This window comes from Moschus berezovskii, chromosome 4 (assembly GCF_049115385.1).
Source record: "Moschus berezovskii isolate FMDL1 chromosome 4, NW_MosBer_1.0, whole genome shotgun sequence".
NCBI lineage: Eukaryota > Metazoa > Chordata > Mammalia > Artiodactyla > Moschidae > Moschus > Moschus berezovskii.
The window spans coordinates 71,128,651-71,145,257 of NC_142463.1; the positions used below are offsets into that span (position 1 = coordinate 71,128,651).

Consider the following 16,607-nt stretch of genomic DNA (forward strand, 5'->3'; position numbering starts at 1 on the left):
GAAATGTCTGTTTTTAACTATAACCTAGTGGGATGGTAAATTTATCAATAAATAAATATAAACACCATCATTAAATCTACAATATATCAACATGTCAACATAATCTAACACATATTGCCAAATAACTGACTTCAATCAAGTTATGTTCAGTACTTTTAAAAGTCCTAAGATGCTTACTTTAATTTCAACTTGTTCTTCCATTTCTTTAGTTTTTATTGTAGTATATTCCTTTTCAAGCCTAAGAAAGAGGGGGAAAAAAAAAGTTAATGGTATGCTTTCATTCCAATCTAGTTACAGAAATTATAAAATTTAAAACCATATATAAACACAAAATACAATTTTGCTATGTTCCCCCTAACTTATGACTTGCAATATTTGAAATTAGAAAAATCATCTCAATAGTTGTATGCGCTTTCACACACAAAAAAATTACTTCAAAGACAAAAAAAATAAGAGGCTTCCATGGTGGTCCAGTGGCTATGATTCTAGGCTCCCACTGCAGGGGGCCGGGGCTCAATCCCTGGTCAGGGAACTAAATTCCATGTCCCACAACTAAATTCAATTGCTGCAACTAAAAAATTCCCACACGCCACAAAGATCCTGCATGCCACAACAAATATCAACAATCCCGCATGTCACAACTAAGACCTGGTACAGCCAAATAAATAATAAAATAAATATTTAAAAATAATAATAAAAATAAGAACTACAGAAAAGTAAACTTTAAAAAGCAAAATGCTATAAAGCACAAAACAGAGACAGAGCTTATAGATTCATTTGGCCCTTAACTTACAAAAGAACCACCTACCCTTCCCCCTCAAATTGGAATACATTGATAAAATTCAACTGGATCGTAACTAAGCTTGGACAAGAAATCTGTAAGGGTAGAAAAGGAACAACTGCTCCTACTAAAAAAAATTCCAGTTAATAAATGTGGGAAGAATGAGGCAAATATAAAAATCACCATTAGAGCTCCACAATAAATAACTGCCACAGGCAAGAAAAATGGATGCTAAAATCAGTGGGTAGACGTTTAAACACAATCTCAAGAGTATCTCTCCCAAAATATTTATTAATTACAAAGGAAAAAAATAGAAAATTTATAGTATAGGATCTTAGCAGACAACATCTGAGCCAAATGATCAAGGTTAACATCACTAGTAACGCATACGAACATCACACACTCTGTGTTAAGATATACTGAGAAAGGCACCTCACCTCTGTGGTATCCTACCCAGTAACGCATATACTCAATCTAATCAAGAAAAACCATTAAACCCCAACTGAAGGACATTCTAAATAAATAACTTTTGACCAGCTCAATCAGAAGTATCAAGGTCAGAAAACACAAGAAAAGATTAAGGAACGGTCACAGACTGTAAGAAAGTAAGAAATGACAAACAAATGCAAGGTACTGTATTTGCAGCTCTACTATTAAAGCACAAAATTATCTTAAAGAATTACTGGCCATCCAAAAATTAGTACTACCAAGTTTTTTTAAAATCTTGTTCTCAATCAAAAACGTTAATAACAAGTTTAACCCTCCAAATAATAACCAAGCTCCACATAACTTATAGCTGCTTTCAAAAATCAAGTTCTCCCTCAAGAGACAAGAACCTATTATTTACTATGTTTAATCTCACTCACTTTCACTTTCTTTTACTTTCAAGCTCACTTAGCTCACAGAACACTTTTGTATTGTGGTAAAATACATATAACAAATTTTACCATCTTCACTATTTTTAAATGTTCGATTCAGTGGTCTCTCCTGGTGGTGCTAGCGGTAATCTGCCTGCTAACGCAGGAGACGCAAGAGATGGGGGCGTCGATCCCTAGGTCAGGAAGATCCCCTGGAATAGGAAATGGCAACCCACCCCAGTATTCTTGCCTGGAGAAACCCATGTACAGAGGAGCCTGTGAGCTACAGTCCATGCAATCTCAGAGTCAGACACTTCTGAGTGCATGCATTTGCACATACACGCACACAAAGAATGTTGTGAAGCTATCACCACCACCATGTCCATAGCTTTTTTTCATCTTAAAAAATGAAACTCTATACCTATGAAAGAATAACATTCCACTGCCCCCTCTCACCAGGTCTTGACAACAACTGTTTTATGCTCTTATGTATGTGAGTCTGACAACACTAAGTATCTCACAGAAATGGAATTATACAGTATTTGTCCTGTCGTGACTGGTTTATTTCACTCAGCATCATGTCCCCATAGTTTATCCATATTATGCCATATATTGAGCATCTTTTTATGTGACTATCGACCATTTATATCTTTTTGGAGAAATGTCTGTTCAAATCCACTGTCCATTTTTAAATTCAGCTGTTTGGTTTTGGCTGTTGAGTTATAAGAGTTCTCTGTATAGATATTAACATATCTATATATTAAGATATAGATAAGAGTAAATAGATAATATACAGATAAGAGTTCTCTATATAGACATTAATCTTTTATCAGATATATGATTTACAATTGTTTTCTCCCATTCTGTGGACTGTCTTTTCTGTTGAGTGTCTTTCTTAGAATACACAAAAATTTTTTTGAATGTACATTAAGAGTCTCTAATGGATAGAATTTAAAAAATTTTTTCTTTAATTATTTGCTCCAGTTTTATTGAGATATAACTGATATAAGTGCTATAAGTTTAAGTGTACAGCATGATTTGACTTATATACATCATGAATGATTACCACAATAAGTTTAGTGAACATGCATTACCTCATATAGATACAAAATTTTAAAAATAGAAAAAAACCTTTTTCCTTGTGATGAGAACTCAGAATTTACCCTTAAAAACTTTCATATACTATGTACAGCAGTGTTAACTATCTTCATCATATTATACATTACATCCCCAGCACTAAAATCTGGACATTTGTGCCTTTTGACTGCCTTCATCAACTCCCCTCTCCTGACCTCCATCTCTAGTATTAAAAAATCTGAGATCTTTTGCTATGACCTTGATTCTGAAGTATAACTTACCTAAAAACACTAAGTTAGTTTCAGATACACAACATAGTGACCTGACATTTTTATACATTTCCAAGAGATCACCAAAACAAAGATATGACAAAACTATTGACCATAGTCTCCACACTGTACACTTCACACCTAGGACTGATTTCGTAACTGAAAGTTTTTAATCTCCAAATTTTAAATCTTCAATGAACTTCAGTTTTCTATTTTTTCTTTTGTTGTCTGTGTCTTTGGTGTCATATGCAAGGTATCATTGCAAAATCTAGTGTCGTGAAGCTCTTTCCATTTTGACTTTGCATATACTGTTAGGTGAAGGTCCAACTTCATTCTTTTGCATGTGGATATCCAGTTTTCCCAGTCCCATTTGTTGAAAGACAGTTCTATCCATACTGAATGGTCTTAGCATCCTTGACAAAAATCACCTCACCATGTAGGGAAGGGCTTATTTCTGTCTTCATTCCAGTGCCAACCTGTTTTGATTACTATACCTTTGTAGTAAGTTTAGAAATCAGGAAGTGTGAGTCCTCCAGCTTTGTTTCTGTTCAAGATTATTTTGGCTATATGGGGTCCTTTAAAATTCTATGTGAATTTTAGAGTGGGATTTTCTATATCTGCAAAAAATGTATCATCAGTATTTTGATAAGGATTGCATTGAGTATGTTTTGGGTTGTACTGACATCTTAACAAGATTAAGTCTTCCAAAAAAGAAAAATAGATTAAGTCTTCCAATCTTTGAATATGGGATGTGTTTCCATTTGCTTATGTATCTTTAATTTCTTGCAATAATGTTTTGAAATTTTCATTATATAAGTCTTTTTCCTCCTTGGTTAATTCCTAAATATTCCTTTTGATGCTCTTGAAAAATTAAATTTCTTCACTGATCCACTGGTTAACAGTACATTGTTTAATTCCAAAAAAAAAATGTTGTTTCCAGTTTTACTTCTATTAGATATCTAACTTCAACTGGTTACATCTGGAGAAGATGTTTTGTACATCTTTCTCTTAAAATCTACTGACACTTAACAGAGTTGTTGTTATTAGGTAGAGTGTTCAATGTATATTTATTGTGTTGAGTCCTGTTTTCTTATGTATATTCCCTCTGGTTGTTTTATCCATTATTGAGAGTGGGATTCTGAAGTCTCCAAATATTACTGTAGAACTATTCACTTCTCACTTAAATTATGTGCTTTTCTGCTTCATATATTTTGATAGTCTTTGGTGTACAAATGTTTTTAATTGTTTTATCTTATTGCTGTACTGAACCTTTTATTAATATGTATTAACTGTCTTTGTCTCTTGGAAACTTTAAAAATTCAAAGTCTGGTATTTTTGTCTGATATTTCTATAGCCATCTCTGCTCTCTTTTGTTTACTATATTTGCATGGAATGTCTTTTCCCAAAGTTTCACTTTCAACCTATTTGCATCTTTGGGTCTAAAATGAGTCACCTGTAGACAACATATAGCTGGATTGTGTGGTTTTCTCCATTCTGCCAATCCATGTCTTTTGCAGAGTTTAATTCATTCACATTTAGGACACTGTCATTTTGCTATTTGTTTTCTATATGCTTTGCTTTTTTTTTAAATCCCTCACTTCCTGCATTGTTATTGTATTTTGTGTTCAGCTGGGTTTTTTTGTATTACTTTCTAATTTCCTCTTGTTTATATTTCATTGTTAGTTTCTCTGTGGCTCCATGGAGATTGTATCTGAATTTATAATACTCTAATTAGAATCTCTAGCAGCTTAAATTCAATAATATACAAGAACTCTGCTTTTATAACACTTTTCCCAGCCCTTTTGGTTACTGGTCACAAAAATATACAATTATACATTGTGTGCCCCAAAACACAAATTAATGATTCTTTAAAATCTACTAGGCTCCTAAATAATGTAGAAAGCAAGATTTGAAGCTACATACAAAAATTATAATACGAATAGCTTTTAGACTAATCATTGCTCTTTTTAATGCATTAACATTAAATTGTACAAGAAACAAAAAGTGGAGTTACAATCCACTGTCATGATAAATACAACCTTTATAACTACCCATGTGTCTACCTTATTTAAGACCTTCCTTTTGTGACATGACTTTGAGTTACTGTCGAGTATCCTTTCATTTTGCCCTGCAGAAATGAGTATTTCCTGAAGGGCAGATCTGGTGATAATTAGCTCAGCTTCTGTTTATTTGAAATTGTCTTGATTTTCCCTCACTTTTTAAGGACATTTTGCCAGATACAGAATTCTTGACTGACCTCCAAAGTTTCTAATGAGAAGTCTGCTTATAACCTTATTGAGAATCCCTTGTACATAATGTTGGCTTCTCTTTTGCAGACTTCCATATCTGCTCTTTGTCTTTTGCAAGTCTGATTGTAACATGTCTTGGCATGAGGTCTTCTTTACATCACTTAGAATTCAATGAACTGAAGGAATGTTTGTATTCGTGTCTTTCAACAAATTTGTTATTATTTCTTAAAACATTCTCCCCACTCCACCTTCTCAGATTGTCCCACAAAGTGTATGTTTGTCCACTTGGTGATAACTTACAGTCTTTTCAGCCAGAGGAAAGGGTGCAACACCAGTGCGGAGAAGTACAAAATCAATAGAGAGATGTGCAACAATTCTTTGCACCTATCTGATCACAATCAGCAAATATTTTCAACTCAAATAAGTATATGTTAATACTTAACTCCATCATCACCATTTTAACTTTCAATTCTAAATAAGCAAGATAAGGCAGTACTGCCAAGCATCTGTTAGGTGGATGAAATAAGAAGCTGATCGATCTGATTTTTCTTGCTTTGTTCTCTCAAGGTACACTCCTGGACCAAAATTTTCTGAAACTGCCCCTCTGACTTGGTACCCCAGATATTTTTATATCCCAAAGTAACGTATCACAGTAAGAATTGGAGTATGACAGGTTTGCCTTACTTTCATAAAGTGGTAGAAGGCAGACTGTAAAAGGGAAGGTAGAAAGGAACACAAAGATACTGTAACAAAGAACAGACCTAACTCCACATTGGATCTACTCCTTTAGCTCTAACCTTTGTGCTTTGTTACCTGTGCTTAGTCATTCTGGCTCTAAGCTGTTGTACAAAGATGTTGCCTAGATACATGAGCCTGAAATATAAATGAGAGCCCATTCTCAAGGCTCCGCCTCCCAGGCTTGATCATTAAAAGGACAGCACTTTTCTATTCATATGGAGATAAAAAGATGTAAAATGAAGAAAATTTGTCTTGTTTGGGGTTTATAGGAACATTGTGACCAGATCTGTGGACTGCTGCAAAAACAAAGAATTGTGGCACCAAGACATTTGCAACAACCAGCTACCCTCACTCCCCTGTTAGCATTAAATAGGCCTGTATCCTAACTCGGGTACGACTGTTCAATGGGACACCAGTCCTCCATCTTCTTAGTCTGCTGGCTTTCCAAATAAAGTCACTACTCCTTGACTCTTGATTTACTGGCCTGTCATGTGGCGACTATTATATGCTTGAACTCAGTAAAAATATTATCATGCAGATAAAAGTTAGGAAAGAATATAAATGGAAACTGAAAATCTAGTCACCATGCTCTGAACATTTTACTGGACCCCAGCAGATTAGACTGTGTATACAGTTTAAAGACACATAGGCTATGTATCTCTTACATGTCAAATTAATAATCTGTTATATTGACAAAGACCCTCATGCTGGGAAAGATTGAAGGCAGGAGGAGACGGGGACGACAGAGGATGAGAGTCATGAGTTTGGACATGAGTTTGAGCAAGCTCTGGGAGTTGGTGATGGACAGGGAAGCCTGGCATGCTGCAGTCCATAGGGTCGCAGAGTCGGACAGGACTGAGAGACTGACCTGAACTGAACTGAGACTGTAATTGTAATAAGCTATTTACTTCCTTGCTCTGCCATCATCCTACATACAGGAAGTTTGAACCTTTTTCAGAGCCAGGTCCAAGTCTAAGTTCATTACATTCTGAGAGTGGTACTTATTAGAAACAGATGAATCTCATCCTTTAATACTGATAAAACATAACCCTCCAGAATATGCATAAACAGCTACTAAGCAGTAAGAAATAGATATTGCAATGGAAAAGGAAGGCAAGTACCAACAAAAGAAAAAAAAAGGAAAAAAACACAAGCATATTTTTTATGGTGACCTGTGATCAGGGATCTCTGATGTTACTACTGTAAAAGATTACAACTTACTAAAGGATCAAATGATTAGCATTTTTTTAGCAATAAAGTACTTTTAAATTAAGGTCAAAGAAGCAGAAACTGAGATGGTTCCTAAGGTTTTATCAATTACAGAACAGAACAGTTCTTCAGTCTAAAATGTCTCAAAATGATGTTGTGACTTGACTGGTTATTAGTAATTTCACAGGCATTTATTGACAATACTAGTTGAACATGATAAATTATCTGTTTTCACAAATTAGAATTAACTAATTTTAATAACAAAATATTTACTCATATTCTAATATATTTTTGGAGTAGGAATCTCTATGGGAGTATGCACACATTAATGTAATTTCATTGTGCAGCAGCCAAAATATTAAGAACTGTAAGGCTAGTACTGCTATCATTTTAAAGCATCTCGTACCACATTAACAGGTGTCAGGAATGCTAATTATGACCTCAGGTTAAGATTTATTTAACTGTTGAAAGCTAGAAGAATAAGAGCTATTGTTCTTAACACTTTTACCATATTTCAGAAATCAAACTTTACGAGACAAGACTGCTTATCTTGAACTTTAATGAAATATATACAAAAGAAAGTTTCACTAAAAAGTAATACATAATAAAGAAAATTTTAACTTAATGCACACCTCATGACTATCTTGCTGGTTATGCTAATCTTGAACTTAAGTGATAAACTGGGATCAACCGAGAGGAAAAGAATGTTAGTGACCACACCATAAAAGCGGTTTCTAAAACAATAGTACACTCACATATATACACTTACCAGGTTCCTAATTCTAGTCATTGTGGAATGGGAAAGAAGTTTTAAAAGTGCAATCAAAAAGAAAAAAAGAGTAATAACACAATAGTCCTATGCACCATTAGAGCACTATGAAATTCCAATATTAAATTTATGTCATATTAAAATGAATACCACCAATAAAACATTACAGTTCTATAAAATGATGAGGAAAATTGTACTCACCACTAGAATGTTTTGCTGCTTCTATTTAATCTCCTAAAATGCACTGACAAACCTCTATAACTAAAAAAGCAAAACATAAAATACTTAACTTACTTTTTCATTTTTTTAGAGTTATACTTGACTTGGTAAGCTGCCTGTATTAATTTGTCTGGACCACCATCAAACTGATGTGGAATGACCCTCTGAAAGTGCTAAGATACAACAGAAGAAAAACATAAGTATTACTTAGTGCCATTTATTATTCATTAATAAATAGTAAAATCTAAAGACATTTAAGAAATCATGACCTGGCTTACCTGTAACATCCCTTCCATGTCAAGTTGCATCAGTTCTGCCTGATTCATCTGAAGAAGCGCTAATCCTACCCGAAACACTATTTCTAAACCCTGAAGAATCAAATTACAAAGTCAAATTTATCTTACTCTTCCACAACAATTAATCACTTAAAAGAATACTAAGGTAAACATTTAGGTACCTAAACTAGAGAGCACACATTTTCTGTAAAGAGTTGGAAAACAAATGTTTTAGGCTTTAGGAGCCCTACCTATAAGTGTCACAAATAATCAACCCTGGAATTGCAGCTGAAAAGCAGACAGACATCACATCAACAAACAGTCATGGCTATGTTCCAAGGAACTTTATTTATAGAAAGGACAGACTAGGCAGGCAAATCAGGATAGATCAGTACACGATTCATAGTTTCCTGGCTCGAGACTAACCGAATTTAGCTATGTTATATAAATCGATCTTCCCAAGATGAAATTAACAACAATTAATAACATTCTTCCTAGAGAAGCAAATGGCAACCCACTCCAGTATCCTTGCCTGTACTGCAGGATCCAGTCCAGGACTGGTGGACTGCAGTCCATGGGGTCGCAAAGAGTCGGGCACTACTGAGCGACTAACACTAACTAATAACATTCTTAGGTGCTCTCTATCACTGATCACCTATCCTTACCTTCCTACCTTCTCAGTCAAAATATAGAGGACAAAGGATCACCACTACATGTCAGTGACAATTAAAAGGACTACCTGCAAGGTGTTCATGGGACAGAAGAAAATTATACTCACTACTTCTTCCTCTTTGGGTAACAGATGCATTGCAACAATATTAACTATAAAGGAAATTTTAACCTTCACTGCTGCTGCTGCGTCACTTCAGTCGTGTCTGACTCTGTGCGACCCCATAGACGGCAGCCAACCAGGCTACCCCATCCCTGGGATTCTCCAGGCAAGAACACTGGAGTGGGTTGCCATTTCCTTCTCCAATGTGTGAAAGGGAAAAGTGAAAGTGAAGTCGCTCAGTCGTGTCCGACCCTTAGTGACCCCACGGACTGCAGCCTACCAGGCTCCTCCATCCATGGGATTTTCCAGGCAAGAGTACTGGAGTGGGGTGCCATTGCCTTCTCCTTAACCTTCACTAATTCTCACTAAATCAAAAAGGAGGTAATTCAGGTCTGATTAAGAGTATGGGTTCCTTATTTTGACTGCCTATGTTTGAATCTTGGTTACTATACCACTTATGTGTTATGTGTCCATACACAAGATACTTAATCTATCTCAGCTTCTTCACCTGTCATCCATCAAATGAGCAGATGAACAGTACTGATAAGGATGTTATAGGATTAAATGAGATTATACATGCAAGCAGTTTAGCATGGAACACATGAGTCTCCTTTATTGTTCTCCTCATTGCCTAGCTCTCATTAACCCAAAGATTCCTTTGCTCAGTCTGGTGAGTTGCCCACTAACTTACCTCAGACATAAAGATATCAAATATCCTTGTTGCAATTGGTAGTGGAAAAGTTGTAAGGAAGATAGTCAGAAACCATGATGATGCATACATTGAGGTATGAAAACTCTGAGACTGAAAATGCACAAAGAGCTCTGGAAGGTGCTCCTAAATAGAAGAAAGGAATTAATTAGCTAAAACACTGTAAAACCGAGTATTTTAAGCCAAACCATTGTACACATACTAAATTAGCGCTTACCAAACATAAACATAAAAATTCAGGAATCATATGGAAGAAATAAGAGGCAGAAATGGACACTTTAGATAGTGGTTACTATTTGGAAAAGGAAGAAGGGAAAAAGGATGTGGAGTTGGAACTTTAAAAGTTGGAACTTTCTAATGATTTCTTAATAAGAAAAATTATTACTTTTCTATAAACTACAATATTTCAAAAAAAAATTTTTTTTTAAGGAAAGATGCTACGTTGAAATACTTGCAGGTGCTATACACCCCTGATTGCCTATCCTAACCTCCCTTCTCACCCGAAATATAGACACTTCAGCAACTCCAGTAATTCAAAACATAAATGACACATTAACTGAAAATAAACCAAGGGAGTTTAAGGTTGATAAAAATAAGCTTACTATTTAAAAGACAAATAAGAATCATCAAGGCCTACTTTGACTTTCTCTTTAAAATGCAAAAATATCTGGTATATCCCTTTCTTCTCATCACACATAGAAAAGGTAGAGGATTTTAAAATTCCTGTGGGTAAGGCTGCCAGGGAAATGGAGACTTTTCTCAGAAAAATGGCTCTTATGCCAGCTGAATCCTTAACCTATATTCTAAAATTTTGCTTACATAATTGAAATTTAAGAAAATGGAGAATATTTATACCACTACATCACAGGGAAAAATAGCAAATCTACTTATATAAATACAAAAATTAAATCCAGAAAGGTGAAATACTTTAAAGGTACTTTTTACTGGGTTGTGATTTCTTTCTCTTCTCTTCACCCTCAGACAGTCAATAAGACTATGAACCTTAAATTAGCAATATAAAAGGATAGAAACAGTAATTTTTTTAAGATTACAGGCCAGCAGAAAAAGTGAGATGAAAGGCAGTAAAGAAAGGCAGGGGAGAGGACTGAAAGAGATGAGAGATCATCTCAAAGGAAATGAATTGATATCAGCATCCAAATGTTATGGGCTTCTGTAGGAGAGCATAATCTACATAAAATAATGTGATCAATACGGCATGATAAAGAAACTCATGCACCTAAGTTACGAGGTATTTGGCACAAATGTTTAAGATTTGAACATAAAAATAGTAGTAAAGTTCCAGACTGTGATCTACCTGGGACAGCACCTAACTGGGAAGTAAAGTCTAAATTGTGGGTTAACAGACCAACAAATAATCACATAATCAAAACAGTGATTTTTTTTTTTCAGTTGCTTTAATCCTTTTAACATTAAATTTGCTTAGTTGTCACTCAAACCAAGATGACAAAAAATATAAAGGCAGTATGTTTTTGGTTAACACCATACTTTTACCTGTATCATGCATTCAAACTGGTACATACAAAGGCCTAATTCTGCCATACTTGGTTTAAAAAGTTCACGAAGTCTATAATCTTGCATTAATTTAACAAATACACAGAAAGCTTCTTCTTCTGGCATCTGCATTAGAAGCAAAAAAAGCAACATCTATTAATGTTCTGTGATAAAGAAATAAGCTAAATACATTTAAACTAAGTACTCATCCAATTATAACCACTGTTTTGAGTGCCAAGTGATATAATATTAAGAGCAATGGACTAGGAAGCAGAAGATTCTAATTTCCCATTCTATTACCATCAATGAGAAATTAGGCAAATCTTACAACTGAGACCAGCTGCCTCACTTGCCTAACTCATGAATTCAATCAACAAATATTCATTTAAAGCCAGATACTTCTCTTTCTCTCTCTCTCTCTCTCATATACCAGTGAACAAAACAAACACTCTCTACTTTCAGGGAGTTTGAACCTTCCAGTAGGGGGAGATAAGACAATACATGGTCGTTTAGTCCCGAAATTGTGCCCTACTCTTGTGACCCCCACCCCTCCACCTCTGTTAGCCTGATAGGCTCCTCTGTCTATGGGATTCTCCAGGCAATATATGGGATAAATCAATTAATATATGTCAGATGGTGCAAAGTGCTATGGAAATAAGACAAAGTAAAGCAACAGGGAATCCTGGGGAGATTTATAGGTAGGTCAGAGAAAGTCTCTTGATAAGGTAACATTTGAGCAGAACACTGAAATTAAGGGAACAACTGAGGGAAGAACAGTGCTGAGAGAATAATACAAATGTCTTGAAATGGAATCACGAGTGGCATGCTCAAGGAACAATAAACAGGGGACTACTAAATTAGGAGTGATGTTACAAATGAAGGTATGGTTATGGAGGAGAAATACAACAAACCAAATCATAGGATTTTAGAAGCCACTGTAAGGACTTGAACTTTTATCTTAAGTGACTGGGAGGCTTTTCAAGGGTTCCAAGCAGAAATAATAGTATATAAGTGTTAAAAGAACTAGTAAAATAAGTTTTCCAAAAAAATCTGTAATTAGGGTTTTAAAGGTTTCAATTTCACATTTTGTGTGTAACTCACTAGATAATTACATCAACTAAGATACTGAATATAAAAGCTCTGTAGAGTTACACAGATATTAAATTTAGACACATAACATACAAATTACTGTGTGGTCTTTTTTTTTTTTTGTCATGCAGAGATCTGAGTTCTCCAAACAGGGGTGGAACCCATGCCCCTATAATGGAGCATACAGTCTTAACCACGGGACTGCCAGGGAATTCCCTGTGTATTAAGATAAAATTTTCTAATGTTCACTCACTCACTTTATACCAGTGTGTTTCAAAAGAGGAAACCTCAAAAAGGTCTCCAGGCACTTTTCTTACTAAAGACTAGATTTATTAACAATACATTTTCCCTGGCCTCAACACAACCATGAACAGGAGCCAAAAACCATTCTTGGCAAAACTCATACTTCCTCCCTTCCTCCCAACATGTATCTTCATTAATCCTATCAGGCTCTATAGCTCCACTGATTTTTATGTCAGTCACTACAAGAAACCCAGCATCCTAGAATGCTCATCCCATGTGGATCCAGTGCTCCCATAATCTACCCCATTTCAAATCTGCCCTAAACCTAAACACAGCACTTTCTGGAACTAATAACCTGCCATCAATAAAATATTCTATCTATACCCTCAATCTCTTCACAAATGTTCTTTCACTGTCTTTCTCTAAGTGAAACCTGACTCCCCCCTAAAGATACTTCAAAGGCGAAATCTGGCTGTCTCCTGAGGAGGCTGTTTTCTCTCCCTCAGCACTGGGAGAGGACAGGGGTAGAGATGCACATGTCCCTCCTTGGACCTCAATGCCTCATTGCCACTAACTGTACCTTCTATCTGATACACATTTTCTCTATGACATCGAGTTAATAAGAATCATGTCTTTTGCAAAGGTCTAGTGGGGACACTCGGAGAAGACAATGGCAACCCACTCCAGTGTTCTTGCCTGGCACCCAGGGATGGCAGAGACTGGTGGGCTGCCGTCTATGGGGTCGCACAGAGTTGGACACAACTGAAGCCACTTAGCAGCAGCAGCAGTGGGGACACTATCTACCCAATTTTAAAGCAATGACTCTTGACAGTCCCTTGGACTGCAAGGAGATCTAACCAGTCCATTCTAAAGGACATCAATCCTGGGTGTTCATTGGAAGGACTGATGCTGAAGCTGAAACTCCAATACTTTGGCCACCTCACGTGTCAAGTTGACTCACTGGAAAAGAGTCTGATGCTGGGAAGAACTGGGGGTGGGAGGAGATGGGGACGACAGAGAATGAGATGGCTGGATGGCATCACCGACTCGATGAACATGAGTTTGAGTGAACTCCGGGAGTTGGTGATGGACAGGGAGGCCTGGCGTGCTGTGATTCATGGGGTCACAAAGAGTCGGACACGACTGAGCGACTGAACTGAACTGAAGATGTACACAAAACATATACCCAGTACTCTTAACTATTTTAACACCATGTACTAGATAAGCTAACTTGCAAAAAAAATTTATCAGACTCTGAGTTATATTTCTGAGCTAATGTGTGGGAGGCAAAGTAGCATTAGGGTATAAAGAGAACAGCTTTAGAAACAAAGACAGGACAGCTTTTGAATCTGTTTGTCCAACATTTTCTAGCTTCTAGTCCTGAGCTGTTAAATGATTACTGTTATGGTAGTATTTTAGCTGCCACTGACAATAATAGTTGAGTAAATCAATCACTGAAAGAAGGTGACACTACCAGCACCTGCAGTGTCTTGAAGAAAAGTATGATGACCCCCTCTAGGATTCCTTGAGAGCTAGGTCAGATATTGTGAGACTCATATCTCAAGCAGGGAAAAAACTGCTCTCCTATGTGTAATAGAAATAAAAGGTTATTTTGAAGCAATGTAAAAGGAACTGAATTGTGACAAAAATCAATAAATTGGTAATAGGAATGTTTGAGTTCAGTAGTGAAAGGTCTACTGCTGCTGCTGCTAAATCACTTCAGTCATGTCCGACTCTGTGCGACCCTATAGACGTCAGCCCACCAGGCTCCCCCGTCCCTGGGATTCTCCAGGCAAGAACACTGGAGTGGGTCGCCATTTCCTTCTCCAGAAAGGTCTACTAATAGTAACCAATAACAAACTAAGAATAACACAATTTTGCAGAACAGGTTTATCTCAACATTAGTAAATCTAGTTTAGGGTTTTTTGTTTTTCAAAATAAACCAAATATCACCTAGAAATGGGCAGATATCTTGCAACAATAACTGAGAGCAGTTATAAAACAAACTAAAAATCAGTCAAATAAGCCAAGGTCTCTGACAGGTTTTTGCTACTGAGAAAAGAAGTGTGTATATTCTTATTCGTGACAGATACAGAGCTTTGAGGCTTAGGTAGAGCTGTCATGAAACTGAAGCAAGGGCATGGGAAACACTTTTTTTGGTGGGACCCAGCATTCTCCCATCCATGATTGCGGTCCTTGTCGTCAACAAAAAAGACCAAAATGCATTACCTGGGTGCAGTCTCAAAAATGACAGAATGATCTCTCTTCGTTTTCAGGGCAAACCATTCAGTATCCCAGTAATCCAAGTCTATGCCCCAACTAGTAATACTGAAAAAGCTGAAGTTAGGGTTCTATGATGACCTACAAGACCCTATAGAACTAACACCCAGAAAAGATGTCCTTTTCATCATAGGGGACTGGAATGCAAAAGTAGGAAGTCAACATACACCTGGAATAACAGGCAAGTTTGGCCTTGGAGCACAAAATGAACCAAGGCAAAGGCTAACAGAGTTTTGCCAAGAGAACACACTGATCATAGCAAACACCCTCTTCCAACAACACAAGAAAGGACTCTACACATGGACATCACCAGATGGTCAACACTGAAATCAGACTGATTAAATTCTTTGCAGCCAAAGATGGAGAAGCTCTACAGTTAGCAAAAACAAGACCGAAGGCTGACTATGGCTCAGATCATGAACTCCTTATTGCCAAACTCAGACTTAAACTGAAGAAAGTAGGGAAAACCACTAGACCTTTCAGGTATGATGTAAATCAAATCCCTTATGATTATACAGTGGAAGTGACAAATAGATTCAAGGGATTATATCTGATAGACCGAGTGCCTGATGAACTATGGACAGAGATTCATGACATTGTACAAGAGGCAGCAATCAAGACCATCTCCAAGAAATAGAAATGCAAAAAGGCAAAATGGTTGTCTAAGGAAGACTTACAAATAGTTGAGAAGAGAAGCTGACGGCAAAGGAGAAAAGGAAAGCTATACCCATCTGAATGTAGAGTTCCATAGAATAGCAAGAAGAGATAGGAAGTCTTCCTCAGTGATCAATGCAAAAAATTGAGGAAAACAATAGAACGGGATAGACTAGAAATCTCTTCAAGAAAATCAGAGATACCAAGGGAACATTTCATGCAAAATTGGGCACAATAAAGGAAAGAAACGGTAAGGACCTAAGAGAAGCAGAAGATATTAAGAAGAGGTGGCATGAATACACAGAAGAACTATACAAAAAAGATCTTAATAACCCAGATAACCACGATGGTGTGATCACTCACCTAGAGCCAGACATCTTGGAGTATGAAGTCAAGTGGGCCTTAGGAAGCATCACTAAAAACAAAGCAAGTGGAGGTGATGGACTTTCAGCTGAGCTATTTCAAATCCTAAAAAAAGATGTTAAAGCACTGCACTTAATATGCCAGCAAATTTGGAAAATTCAGCAGTGGCCACAGGACTGGAAAAGGTCAGTTTTCATTTCAATCCCAAAGAAAGGCAATGCCAAAGAATGTTCAAGCTATCACACAATTGCACTCATTTCACATGCTAGTAAAGTAATGCTGAAAATTCTCCACTTCAACAGTATGAGAACCAACAACGCCCAGATGTTCAAGCTGGATTTAGAAAAGGCAGAAGAACCAGAGATCAAATTGCCAACATCTTTTGGATTACAGAAAAAGCAAGAGAATTTCAGAAAAACATTAACTTCTGCTTCATTGACGACGCTAAAGCCTTTGACTGTGTGGATCACAACAAACTGCAGAAAATTCTTCAAGGGACAGTAATACCAGACCACCTTATCTGCCTCCTGAGAAACCTGTAT

General features: G+C 36.5%; 1 protein-coding gene across 6 annotated transcripts in view; it reads right to left on the minus strand.

Annotated features, from left to right (window-relative positions):
* Window positions 1–16,607, minus strand: part of EVI5 (ecotropic viral integration site 5) — a 245,418-nt gene that overhangs the window by 141,591 nt on the left and 87,220 nt on the right. For all 6 annotated transcript variants that reach the window (XM_055403208.2, XM_055403206.2, XM_055403207.2 and 3 more), the window contains exons 6-10: window positions 11,437–11,562; window positions 9,907–10,050; window positions 8,447–8,536; window positions 8,244–8,341; window positions 178–238 (exon numbers count right to left, since the gene is read on the minus strand). In XM_055403208.2, coding sequence (XP_055259183.1) covers window positions 178–238; window positions 8,244–8,341; window positions 8,447–8,536; window positions 9,907–10,050; window positions 11,437–11,562 — 519 coding nt within the window. The remainder of the gene's footprint in view (window positions 1–177; window positions 239–8,243; window positions 8,342–8,446; window positions 8,537–9,906; window positions 10,051–11,436; window positions 11,563–16,607) is intronic.